The sequence below is a fragment of the Rutidosis leptorrhynchoides genome, chromosome 9 (assembly GCF_046630445.1).
Source record: "Rutidosis leptorrhynchoides isolate AG116_Rl617_1_P2 chromosome 9, CSIRO_AGI_Rlap_v1, whole genome shotgun sequence".
In the NCBI taxonomy this organism is placed as follows: Eukaryota; Viridiplantae; Streptophyta; class Magnoliopsida; order Asterales; family Asteraceae; genus Rutidosis; species Rutidosis leptorrhynchoides.
Window position 1 is genome coordinate 264057769 of NC_092341.1, and position 14070 is coordinate 264071838.

The following is a 14070-nucleotide window of genomic DNA, read 5'->3' on the forward strand; positions in this document are numbered from 1 at the left end:
ATAAATTGCATGTATTCTCAGCCCAAAAATATTTAAAGTATTTAAAAAGGGAGACTATAAACTCACAGTTCAATATTGCGATTCAATATTGTAGGCAAATTGCATAGACATAATGATGGTAGACGACTGTATGGTTGGCTTTGGATTCAAGAACAATTCCCCGAATAATACCCAATATTTCCTTAGCTTAAAGCAATTTGAAACCCGAATTAAAAACACCCTCGTATATACCTTATTATTATTAAACTTAAATTTAAAATTATAATTATAATATAAATATAAATAAATTACAGAAGAAGAAAAAAAAAGATGTGTTACTTCGTCGAGCAAAACTGACCTTTTATAGTACTTTTCCATTACTGTAGCTCATGCGATCGCATGAGTTTTCAGTGTTTTTGCCATGCGATCGTGTGGCCGCCTTATCCATTTTTGTTTGCTAGTTCGTCGACATTAAATAGTGTTTACTGTAGCAAATAGTGTTCACTGTAGCAAATAGTGTTTACTGTAGCAAAGTCGTTTTCACTATAGCAAAGTCGTTTTCACTGTAGCAATTCACTGTAGCAAAGTCGTTTTCACTGTAGCTACTGTAGCAAAGTCGTTTTCACTGTAGCAAATAGTGTTTTACTGTAGTAAAGTCGTTTTTACGGTAGCAATTAGTGTTTTACTTGTACATCTTATAATATATATATGTATATGTATATTTACATAATAGTAAATTATATAGAGAATTGGTTTAAATTAGTTGAAATTTTCCGGGTCATCACAGATTGGATCTTAATTCTTAAAAAAAAAAAAAAAAATTATCAGGTCAAAATTAGTATGTAACGGGTCAAAACTATAAAATGTTGATATTAGCACATTTTTTGAAAGTTTGTAGGCGACAGTAGGACGTAAATGAGTTTGTGGGCGACATCGGTACATTTGTATGAGTTTGTAGCCTATTTTTGGTTTTAACCCGTTAATATACATCGCTAATTATTAATATCATATATTTAATTTTGGTTAAGTAAAGAAACAGAATAAAATTATTAAAAATTAGAGTTAACAAAAAAAAAAAAAAAATTTGTCGTTTAATGAGGGTAAACGACACGAAGTAGGCCCCCATTCTAAAATTATTTTCAGAGTTTACTATCTATGTCACAATATAAACATTAATCTATAACTTCTATTAAATCTCTAAAATGATGATTTCATCATTTACAATTTAACTCTTCATTTTGCTAAAATTTGTCATTTATAAAAACATGGATAATGTCATTACTCTTAATTAATTTTAGAATTAAAATATTCATTTATTAAAGATCTATATATAGTATCAAACTAGCAAAATGGGCCCGCGCGTTGCCGCGGGGCGTTTTGATTGCGTATTCATATTAAACGGAGCGTATTATAGGTGTGTGTATATGTATTGAATATAGTCCGAGGTATTAAGCGTTTTTCAGAAGTGTCCATTTCGGGTATAGTTAGTCCCGTTGTGTTCGTAAGATTTTTTTAAGTTGAACGGTGGGTGAAAAAAAAATTTACGCGAGTCGAGCGGAAAGATATGTCCCGTTGAAAATATAGGTAAAGTGTGTTTAAGATTTTTAATTAAAATAATAAGTTTACATTTTGCACCCCTGGTTTGGGGGTTGAACTTGAAAATTGGTCAAAGTTGGAGGGGGTGTCTGGTTCGTTTTTACCCCGCGATCATGGGCCTTCCCCCCTTGTATCTCCGCGATCGCGGAGGTCCCTTTTTTCCCACTCTTGTCGTTTTGACCAAGATTTGGGCGGGGGTTGGGCCAAAACGACCAAAATCCGCGTGACAATTAGTATATAGGATTAATAAATCTCTATAATGATGATGTCATAATCTATAACTTTTATTAAATCTCTAAAATGATGATTTTATCATTTTACAATGTAATAATTGTATTTTAATTTTTTAAATAATTTCAAGAGGCATTTGTTATTAATAATAATTATTATTAAAAATATAAATACTTCATTTTTAAGCAAATTTTATTATTATTATTATTATAATTATAACTATAATTATTATATTATTATTATTCAAATACATGTTCTCTTTACGGGATTAATTACGTTACATATTTATGCGAAATACATGTCTTAATAAAAGGTTGTAATGTAGGCTTTTATAACAAAAATATAATAATTGTAATGAAAATTGCAAGAGAATAGTGGGAGAATGAATGTATTTCATTTATCCTGACTAAATTAAGTATATCAATATGTTTGTAAAAACAACGAGAAGTTTCTTACTCGAAATTTGTTGTTCCACGGGTCATTAAAGTAAATACCTTTAACATCTACATTCACTTAATATCTAAAACATATCATTAAACTGTTTCGCTTAAACAACTCCGTGATTCCACAAGTCATTTCACTAGTTGAAATACTAAACTATTAAAGGTCATTAAACTTTATATTTTACCATCACTTTATGTTAATTATTTATATTTATATATTTAATTAATGTTTAAGAATTTCAGTCAGATTTACTTTTGAAGATAAAAAAAAAAGTGATAATCACAAAAAGTTGTATACATTTTTAACTAATCAATTTTTTATTGCTTGCATTGTTAGAAAGTCCAAATAAGTATAATCGTTCCAAAAAGGTGGAAACAGAGTATTTATTGAAAGCTGTGATAATAATATAATAATAATAATTAAAGTTTAATTAGTTTTAGGATAGTGGGGTTCAATTCACCTTATCTTATTTCCAGCAATAAATAACATTAGTCACACCTATAAATAACAAACGTTCCACCAAACTCAAAATCTCAGCAAAACATTATAGCAAAACAAGATAAACTTGTATAATATCATCATTCATCAATGGCGTTTAAGCAAAATTTGGTACAACGCTTGTTCAACATATATAGCCATAAATTCTCAAATCAAACATTAAGAAATTGCATGGTTTCACCAACATCATCACCACTTGTTCAATCCATGATCCCTTCGAGTAATTCTGATCGAATAGCGCCTGAGCCAGGCGACAGTTCGATCTTCCAAACGCTTTTTCAAAGGCGGCCGCTGTATCTTTCATCTACAGCGGCCGCCTTGCCAGAAACATTGCGTCCGGGTGGCGAGAGGTTGTTGGAGAGGCTAAGGGAAATGGACATTGCCCGAAACCGAATTCGTCACGAAATGGAGAACCAATTGACAGTGGCTGATGCAAAGAAGATCCTTAGGGCTTCTCAAATGGAGACGTTGAAATCGAAATTAAGAACAAGTCGAAAAAATCATGTGTCGTATGATGAGTTTATTCAGATGTGTGTTGATGGATGTTCTGATAGAGATCAAGGCGTAGATCTTGCAAAAGTTTTAGATAATTCCGGTTCGGTTATCGTCCTCGGAAACATTGTTTTTCTTAAACCTGAACAGGTTAGATTATCTTTTTCTACATGTAGTACTTTCTAATTTGAATGAAATAGTACAAAAAAAATAATATAATATAGTTATTAATAATATACCAATAAATGTGTTTTAAATTGTTGAATAGTGCAATATTTTATATATATGAGTATATGAGAATGTGTTAGTTTTTCCAAAAAAGAAAAGAAAAGGAATGTGTTGATTTACTGCATGCATCAAATGGATTACTATCAGTATTTTAGAATTTATATACATAACTCGCTTCTTTAAAAAATATTTTCTCTCAACAATTTTTTTAAACTCAGTAACATTTTTGTTAAGAAACGACAAATTTATCCCTATATTTAAAGGTTAATCTTAACCGTGTTATTTTGAAAATAAATGATTGAAAGTAATAAATAAATTTAAATAAAGAATTTAATGATATTTAAGTAATTATTTTTTATAGGTGGAAAATTATTTGGAACAAATATTTATAAATATTAACTTAGACAATTATATTGGGATAGACGAAGTTCTTAATCACGTGAGTATTTAATATTTATCGTCCTTTTTATTGCAGGTTGTGAAAGCAATCAATGGTCTAATGGCGAACGAGGATTTACCAACAAAGGAATTAGAAGAAATGGAACGATGGAAGTCAATAATTGATGAAAAAGCAGAGAAGATGGTTCGACGTGAGCTGTGGGGTGGGCTAGGTTACCTCGTGGTTCAAACTGCCGCGTTCATGAGGCTAACATTTTGGGAACTATCATGGGACGTTATGGAACCCATTTGTTTCTACGTGACATCAATGTATTTCATGATTGGATACGCGTATTTCATAAGAACTTCACGAGAGCCTTCATTTGAAGCGGTTTTCAAGAGCCGATTTCACGCAAAGCAAATGAAGCTGATGAAATTGGAAGGTTTTGACATCGAAAAATACAATGAACTGAAGAAAACTTATGAGTCGCATCAACTGTGGTCAAGGAAGTCGAAGGTTGATCGTGATCGATCTTATCTAAGTTTGTAAAACACAATTTTGTTTTGATGATAAACCCTAGTTAATTATTTTAAATTTGGGTTTGAGGTAAATAAATTATCGTAGATATGGTCTTTAATTTGTTTTGTTCCTTTAAGTTTATTTAATTAATTAAGATAACTACGATAAAATGAAATATATCAAAATATGTGTAAATTACTCAATTAGGTGGTTGAGAGTGGGGAAGGCAATGGATCTCACATAGAGAGGATTATTACACTGTATTCATACTCATATTCATTAAACAAAGTTTCATCTAATTTCCGTATTCATGTTCATTCAATTTTAATTCATCTATACATATTAATAAACAATAAATTAATCAACTAGATATCTATTGAATAATTCATTGTTAGATAATTTTTTTTTTTCAACTTAACACTATTACACGTCATAGCTTGTTATAAAATTTTTTTTTTTTTGAAAAGCAAGTAAAATTTTTATTGATAAATTACATGGCCCTATAATCTATACAATGTTATATCGAGCAAAGGAAAAGTATAAATATTACGATCGGAAACCTATATCAAACGTGGTCGCGGGGCCACTAAACACCACGGCACTTGAAAAGAACAAGCTGAAAAGAAGCAACCAGACAGTACCGCAGTTGCGATGACAAAGTAGGAAGCTACTTTTCATTTAACCATGTGAGAGTGGAGACCCAAGACTAGTTTAATATAGGCGTGTGGATTCGGCCATGTTGAGCCAAAAGGGTTAACGCTCCCGAGTTAGCCAATTCCGGTTCTATTTACGTTTGGAGATGCGTAGAATGATGGGTTGATTAACCATTGATGCCACACTATTGATATTTTTTTATTCTATTTGAGATCCATGCGAATGTTTGGGTTTGGATCTCGGATAGTATAGTGGTGACATTCCATTCCTTTTTGTTGAAGACCTTGATATTCCTGTATTTCCATATGATGTAGATTGATGCCCACTTGGTGGCTTGCCAAATACGTGCACCAATTTGGGACGTAGTAAAGGTTTGGTCGCCTAAGGTAATATCGTGAAATGTGGTGAAGGTGTTAATGGGTTGATTTCACCATTTTAACAGTGATGTCCAAACGGTTGTTGTATGTGGGCAATGGAAGAGGATGTGGTCTATGGTTTCAATGTGAGAGTTGCAGAGTGGACAAAGTAATGAATCGAGATCTATGTTGCGTTTGTCAAGTTCGGCACGTGTTGGTATTCTACCTAAAAGAGTACGCCACATAAAGATATTAATTTTTTGTGGTATTAGTTTGTTTCTAGGTGTCGCTGTATGGTTGGTAGGATTATTGAGTTTTAGGTTGTCGAGAATAGAAGCAAGGACTTTTGTTGTGAAGATTCCAGATTGATCTAAGTTCCTCTTCCATGTATCCGGTTTGTTAGATAGGTTAATGGAAGCTAGAAGGTTGTTTAGTTCCGTTAATTCATTGAGGACCCTTCCATTTGGTGGTCGTGTCTAGTTCCATGAAACAATTGTCGAAGAGTCGTTTGTTGTGAGTCGGTCCGATACCATTACGTCTTTGTTGGATTCAAGCATGAAGAGCCTTCGAAATTGTGTACAAAATTTTTTCGTTTTGCACCAGTTATCTAACCAGAATTTTGTGATGTTTCCATTACCGATGTTTTTGGAGATCGAAGAGGAGAAGTTAGCTCTGAGGTTGTCTGCTATTTTTTCGGCTTTGATTATCTCGTTCCATATTGTGCAACCTGTAACATTTCTGGAAAAAACGTTAGTACAAACCCCCCACCCCCTTCCCCGTATATGCTCGATATGATATTAACCCAAAGTGCATTTTTCTCATTGTGAAACCACCACCACCATTTGCATAATAAAGATAAATTTTTACAAAATAACGACCCGATGTTTAACCCACCTTTATCATATGGCATTAGAGTGTGTTCCCATTTAATCCAGGTAATTTTATTTTCCATGTTCGAACCTCCCCAAAAGAATAATCTTCGTTTAGCTTCAAGTGTGTTAATTATTTTAATAGGTGCATGGAATAACGAAAAGTAGTAAAGGGGGAGACTGGAGAGTACAGATTTAATGAGGGTGAGATGCCCACCATATGACATGGATTTGGCTTTCCAGTCAGAAAGGCGTTTGTCAAATTTTTCGATGATAGGTTGCCACGAGGAGGCTTTTGTGGTGGGGACACCAACTGGGAGACCGAGGTAGGTGAAGGGGGTTGAACCCGCAGAACACTCGATGTAATTGGCCATCTCCACAACCTCATGATGTGGAACCCCGATTCCGTATAGGTTACTTTTTTAAGGTTTACTTTTAAGCCGGATATGTTTTCGAAGCATTTAAGGAGTTTAGAAATATTTTTTGCATTACGTTTGCTCCATTCGCCAAGGAAGATCGTGTCATCCACATATTGAACGTGGGATACAACGATCTTATCGTGACCAACACAAATACCACGAAATCGATCATTTGTGATAGCCCGTTTGACAAGGATATTTAGACCTTCCACCGCGATGATGAAAAGGAAAGGGGAGATTGGATCTCCTTGACGGATGCCCCTACCAGGTATAAATTCCGGAGTTGGGGACCCGTTAATGAGGATAGATATGGAGGAAGATGAGAGGCATGCATGGATGAACTTGATCCACTTGGGACCGAATCCCAAACACTTCATAGTTTCAAAAAGGAAATCCCATTCGATACAATCGAATGCCTTTTCGAAATCTACTTTAAAGATGAGGCCTTTTTGTTTTTTTCTTTTTAGTTCATCGATTATTTCATTTTCAATTAGGACGCTATCAAGAATGTTTCTACCTTTTAAGAAAGCGGTTTGTTCGATGCCGATTATTTTATGGATGACTTTTGAAAGACGGTTGGAAAGGATTTTTGTGAGGATTTTATAATAACTTCCGATTAAGCATATGGGGCGGTATTCGTTAAATCCAATTGGGTTTGCTTTTTTCGGAATTAACGTGAAAAAGGAGGCAATACATCCCTTAGATATTTCAGAATTGAGCCAAAACCATTCTAAGGCATTCATGAGGTCCTCTTTAATCAACCACCAATATTTTTTGAAGAATTTCACGTTGAAGCCGTTAGGACCGGGAGCTTTTGAGCCGTCAAAGTCTTGAAGTGCATTCCACACTTCATTTTCTGAAAATCGGGCTTCGAGGATAAGGTTGTCATCTTGTGTGATATAAGATCGATGAGGATCGTTATCAAAAGAACAACTACCTTTACGTTTTTTGGATTTGAAGAGTGTTTCAAAATGTTTGAACGCTTCAGATTTGATTGTAGTCGGGTCCTCCGACCATGACCCGTTGTGTGAGATGCCACGAATATTGTTTTTGTTTGCTCGTCTTTTGATGAAGTTATGGAAGTATTTAGAGTTCTCATCTCCTTCTAGGTTCTATTTAATACGTTCCTTTTGTTTTAGCATGCTTGTTTTCTTTTTTTCTTTTTCGATGTGTTGTATTTTATCGTTTACCCAAGTATTTCTTTCAGAATCTGTTAGTGGTCTGGTTTCGGCGATTTTTTCCCATTCATTAGAAGCATTGAGATGTGATTTGATTTCAGTGTCAAGGTTATTTAGTTGAAGGCTACATTTTTTAAGTTCAAGTTTGACATTTTTTAGTTTGTTTCGAAGGATACAACCCGGATGATTGCCATTAACTGGTAAGGACCATGTGTTTTTTATGATTTCATCTGCATTTTCTAGTTTTAGCCAAGCGTTAAAAACACGTGTAGGTTTAAGGCCAAAGTCGACGAAGGAGTTTTTTAGGATAATAGGGCAGTGATCGGATAGGTCGCGGTCGAGAGTTTTGGAAGAGACATCAGGCCAGAGTTGGAGGATACTCTCAGAAATGAGGAAACGATCAAGTTTGCTAGATTTAAGTTTGTTGAAGCAGATTCTTGTGTACTTTTTTCCACCTAGTGGAAGGTCGATGATATTATTGTTGTTTATGAAATTATTAAAGTTATCTGCCCATGTTTGTTTAAAGATGCAATTAAGACGTTCGTATTTTGTTATTACTTCATTGAAATCGCCAAAGATAATGTGGGGGACATCGATTGAGTCGATAAGTTTTGAAAGTTCGGACCAAAATCAAAGTTTTTTTTGATGATTATGTGGACCATATACGTTAATGATAACCATATCGGAAGCATAACCCGCCCATTTGCCTTTAATGGCAATAAAGAATTCCCCCTCAATGGCAAGGTCGAAAATAAAAGTGGATGGATCCGAAATTAAAAGTAACCCTCCCGAGGCTCCGATTGCATCCTTTTGGACAAATTTAAGGTTTGGATTGTACCAAAAAGCTTCAATTAAGGAGTCAGGTGAATTACCAAATTTGGTTTCTTGTAATCCGAGAATTACTGGACTTTCTTTATTACAAATACTTTTGAGCCAACTGATTTTACCCGTTTGACCCAAACCCGAATATTAAGTGAAATGCAACTCATTATAAGACTTACAATGCGATAGGATGAGACGGAGATCAATGATCCGAGCTCCATCGGATGCCAAGACCATCACAAAATTCCTTTGTGTTGATGGAATTGCTTGAGCCTTTGTTTGCGGTAGTGCCATCAGTGCTTTTTATTTTTGACGATGTCTTTGAATTGTTACCCGCGGTTTTGGATGAGGTGTTCGATTTGCGGTTAAGTTGAGAGAATTTTAGCTTTTGACCGCTTCTAGCACAACGTTTGATATATAGAAACTTCGATCTCGTGCCATTTTTAGATGAGACAACATACATGTTTTAAAAGTAAGATGTAACTTACACAACATACATGTTTTAAATCACCTAACTGACAAGTGTATTGTAACTTTATATATATATATATATATATATATATATATATATATATATATATATATATATATATATATATATATATATACACACATATCGACGACAACAAATAAACACTATAAATACCAGTTTATGATCATCTCTAAGAATACGTTGACTAAAAAATCAATTAAATATGAAGAAAAATATCTCGTCATTTGAAATATTAAAAGTTTAAAGCAATAAAATGTGAAATTATGTAATTAGATTAAGGAATATATATATATATATATATATATATATATATATATATATATATATATATATATATTGTCATAATCAAGAGGGAAACATTTTTTTGGAGGGAAAGGGGAAGTAAAGTTTATTTTTTTGTGTTTTTATTTTTTTCGAAATATTTTTTTTCAACATTAAGAGCACGCGAAAATATGAACATGTAAAAAAGACACTTTGTGAATGTTATTATTTTGTGTAACATCCCGCCTTTTTCCGTTAAATTTATTTTAACACCGTCTTTTTATTTTAGATAATATATTTCGTTATCTAAATTCGTACCTTCCGTTAACTAACGTTCTTAATATTCCCGTTATTGGATTATAACATCTTCCGTTTACTCTCATGTGTTTAAAATAATTCGTTCGGTTAATTCACGCACCCGCTTTCAAACTCGAGGGACTAAAGTTGCCAAGTGGGCAAACTAGTTGACTAGGTCAACTAGTCAACCCACTACCACCACCACCACCACTCATTCTTTCAATCTCATCTATCTTTCTCTACTACTTCCATTTTTACTCTCAAACACCAAATTCACTAATTCTCCATCTAAATCCAATCTAGCAATCAAACATCAAAACAAATTACATATTTGTGATCATTGCATCATCCTATTCAATTTGGTACCAATTTCATAGCTTGGGGTAAGCTTTTCAAAATCTCTAATTTTTATAAATTAGACCTTAAGACTTGAAATTGTGTTAATTAGTGTCTATGGCTCATTGTGATGTCGTGTATGTAATTTGTATGCTCGATCTTGTTATTTGGTGTAACTAGCATGAACACTTGAAATGAGTTAGTTTAATCTTTGATTTTGATTGATTAAATGTTGTTAGATGTTAAACCTAGTGTTTTAAATGTGTTACTAGCTTCATTAGCTTCAATTTGATATGTTAGTTGGCTTGGTAAGACCTCATTAACATGATTATTGATTTCATGATTCTTGGTTAGGGTTTGTTATATTTTAAAACGAACTTTCGATGCATCAAATGCTTTGAAATGTTGTTGGTAAGTGTTTAGTTGTATTATATGCGTAATTACCTACGAAACGGCATATTATATGTGTGTAGTAAGTTCCCGAATCATGGAATGCGTTTTACGAACTTGAAACTTTGATAATGGACTTTTAATGATCATTCGACGAGGATTTTGTTGTTGTAAATGATTAACTTGTTTGATGAAATGTGCTTAGTTGTATTCCTCGTTAAAATACCTTTCCAACGATGTATGATATGCATTTTAAGTATTTGCAGTTCAAAATTTGTGTTTGTTTGAGTTTTGGTTCGAGACTTGTGAAATTTCAGCATTTCAGCAACCCAGGTGTTTTGGACGCCGTCCCACCCTTTGGACGCCGTGTAGTCCTTCATTATTGGATGCCGTCCAGCCATTTTGGATGCCGTCCAAATGAACTGCAGATTTCTGCTTTGCTTGGTCGTTTACCGTTTAATTCTAACTATGCTACGCACCTCCGATTAACATGAAACTTGACCAACATGTTCATATATGATTACTAATTGAAGAAAAATTGTCGGATACCCGACCCGACCCCGATGACTTTGACTAAGTTTGAATTTTAGTCAAACTTGACCAAACACTTATGCAATCGTTTTAACGTGCTTTTACACTTATATCTTGCATGAAACTTGACAACTTGATTCACATGCTATATTAATCGAGTCGTAATGAGCCATAGGACTAATTGAACACATTTCGCCCGACCTTGTGTCGTAACCTGTATTTGATATAACTTATTTGTTTAGGTCATGGCTAAGCAACTTTCATTTGCACAACGTTTAATTTCAAGTACTTTGGCATGCAACTACGGTGAGATCATAGTCCCACCTTTTCAACAACTTTTATTCTTTTAATCGTGGGCTGAGAAACATATAATTTTTTTACATTTTATACTACTTACTTTTATACTTTGAACACAAGTACGGAAAACAAACATTCCACGTGCGAGTTAGAACAGAAATTCTCAATTCGATTATCATTAGTTACACTTGCCGAGTGTAAGCGAGAACTTATATTGTATGGCCATACGGGTTTGACAAACCCTCATTCGGATGGTTCGCTACCGTTATGCGGATGAAATATATATTTGAGAAACAGTGTAGGTTCTAACACTATGTGTATGGGGTAAAAGAAATGTTAAGCCTTGATAATTGGGTGCTCGCGAATAACAACTTTTGGAATGCAAACGATTTGGATAATCAACTTTATGGAAATGCAAAATCTTGTGGTTCAAAAACAACGTTTACATATACACCTATGATTTCACCAACGTTTTTCGTTGACCGTTTTCTATATGTTTTTCAGGTTCATACTTGGCTACTTGATGCATGCTTCCGCACACTTTGATTACTTGCTTGGGGTCAAGCATATATGCATACGCTAGTGTTAGCACTTTTGGATTCAAACTTAAAGTTTACATGCATAAGCTATTGATAGCATTATTGATTTTCAACTTAATTTATGTCGCAAGTTATTTCATTTATACTTGTTAACTTTTGTAAACTAAAATTTGTTGTCGAACCATTTGGTAGCATAAAACTTTGCAAGTCATACACGTTTCAAATGAATGCGACATAATTTTGGTCAAACGCGTCTCATTTAGGGACTATGACCACGTAACGGGACCTAAGATAACGGCGTCGTCAATGGTGATTTTGAGGTGTCGTTACAGATGGTATCAGAGCGTTGGTTGTAGGGATCTAGGATGTGCATTATTGTGTCTGACAGAGTCGTTAGGACGCATTAGTGAATCTAGACTACAACCGGATAGTTAATCATTGCATCCTGACTTGCATTTACTATAGATAGTACTTACTTGACTACTTGTACATTTATACTTGAATCTTTATTAGGTGAACTTCTTAATGGTACCAAATTTTCATCATGCGAACTCGTACTCTGCCACTTTCTGATAACACACGTAAATTCAAGATTCGTAGGCATAAGGATGACGACGACTTCATTCGTTACACTAGTTCGGGAACTTTGTCTCCCAGATTGTTATTCACCACAGTCCCGGCTTACTATCCACAAGTGCTGTAAAGTTTTCACCACTATGGCAATCATTAGCCACTACTGATGTTACACTGGTAACCTTCACTATCTCCCACTTCTTGTTGCTACCATCACTACTCTAGATGAGTATCGTCATCACCGCTTATCACTACGGTCGCATACTACTCGTTATCACGATTCATTACTCTTGTCATACCCAAAGACATTATTGTTTGATTTGAACTGCATTGACGTGAACAACCAGTTATACACTTCCCTCGGGAAACGCATCTTCAGAGTTGCACTAATTCTTTCGATTTAATACGAGTCACGTTAGAGATGCCGTTACACTTTGTTCATTTTAAATCTTTACGATTACACGAACTTGATTCCATGGAGTGATGTGGGAATGGAGTTATGAGTTAGCATAATATAACGACACTCGATCAACGTAGTTATATTATGGTAAGTCATACCAAAGTTCTAATGACTCGTGATGGTGATTGGACTCGATCAACCTAATCACTATCATGTGCCATGTACATGACTTTAGTTTTCCTTGTTGCCATCCGAAACTTTGAGAATATTGATAACAACCATACCAGGGACACATCTTGATATTTCCAAATCCTATTTATGCTTTTGAACGAATGACCAATTCTTTCAACTTCAAAACATATGTTACACGTGTATACTATCTCGTCTTCGCACACTTTTATCGACGAACTACGAAACGCTTGATATGCTCACATCGAGGCAGAAACTTCCCTCGCATTACACTCGTACTTCCATGTAAGGAAAACCTTTATCTAAATTCTCAATGGAGAGAGAGACTCTTCACGTTATACTAGTATTCGCCTCGAGGGTGAATAGTCCTAAAAAATGTTTTCAGAAACTGATAAGAAACTTGTTATAACAAACGTTTTCAAGTCCTAACAAACTTGTTCAAATATATCCTAAAGAACTGTACCTCGTTTCGGATCGAGATGCTCGTTTCGATTCTAGACTTACAAAAAGCCTAGGGAACACGTTTAGACATGAGTACCGCATATCATCCACAAACCGTCGGATCAAGAAAACGTACGATTCAAACCTTGGAAAAACATATCACGAACTTGTATTGTTGCCTTTAATTGTTTCCTCTTACAACGATAGTTATCATTCGAGTATTAACGCCGCACCTTTTCGAAACTTTTTGTGGCCGCAAATGTCGTTCTCTTAATTTGTTGGGCCGAAGTAAGCTACAATCAAACCACCGGACCCGAACTCATTCATGAAATAACCGTTAAGATCGTTAAAATCCAAGAAAGATCCAAGACGGCCCATAATCGCCACTATGCCGATGTTAGACGTAAGCCTCTCGAATTCCTAGTGGGTGACCATGTAATATTAAATATCGCACCCTGGAAAGGTTTTAATCCTTTTGAAATCTTGGGGCGTATTGGACCCGTTGCTTACCGTTTCGAACTCTCAACTCGATCGAATCCTGTTCATCCTACATTCCATGTATCAAACTTAAAGAAGTGTCTTGCGAAACAAGAACTTGTTATCCTCTTCGATGAGCTTACTATCGATGATACACTTCACTTCCTAGGAGAACCGGTTGA

The 14070-nt window shown here is 34.6% G+C and overlaps 1 protein-coding gene across 1 annotated transcript; it reads left to right on the plus strand.

Moving 5' to 3' along the window:
* The first annotated feature begins 2838 nt into the window (after positions 1-2838).
* Positions 2839-6315, plus strand: LOC139868736 (calcium uniporter protein 2, mitochondrial-like). The gene is made up of 5 exons (XM_071857072.1): positions 2839-3390; positions 3944-4363; positions 5335-5406; positions 5980-6125; positions 6312-6315. The coding sequence occupies exons 1-5, from the start codon at positions 2839-2841 to the stop codon at positions 6313-6315; spliced, it is 1194 nt and encodes a 397-aa protein (XP_071713173.1).
* The last annotated feature ends 7755 nt before the right edge of the window (positions 6316-14070 follow it).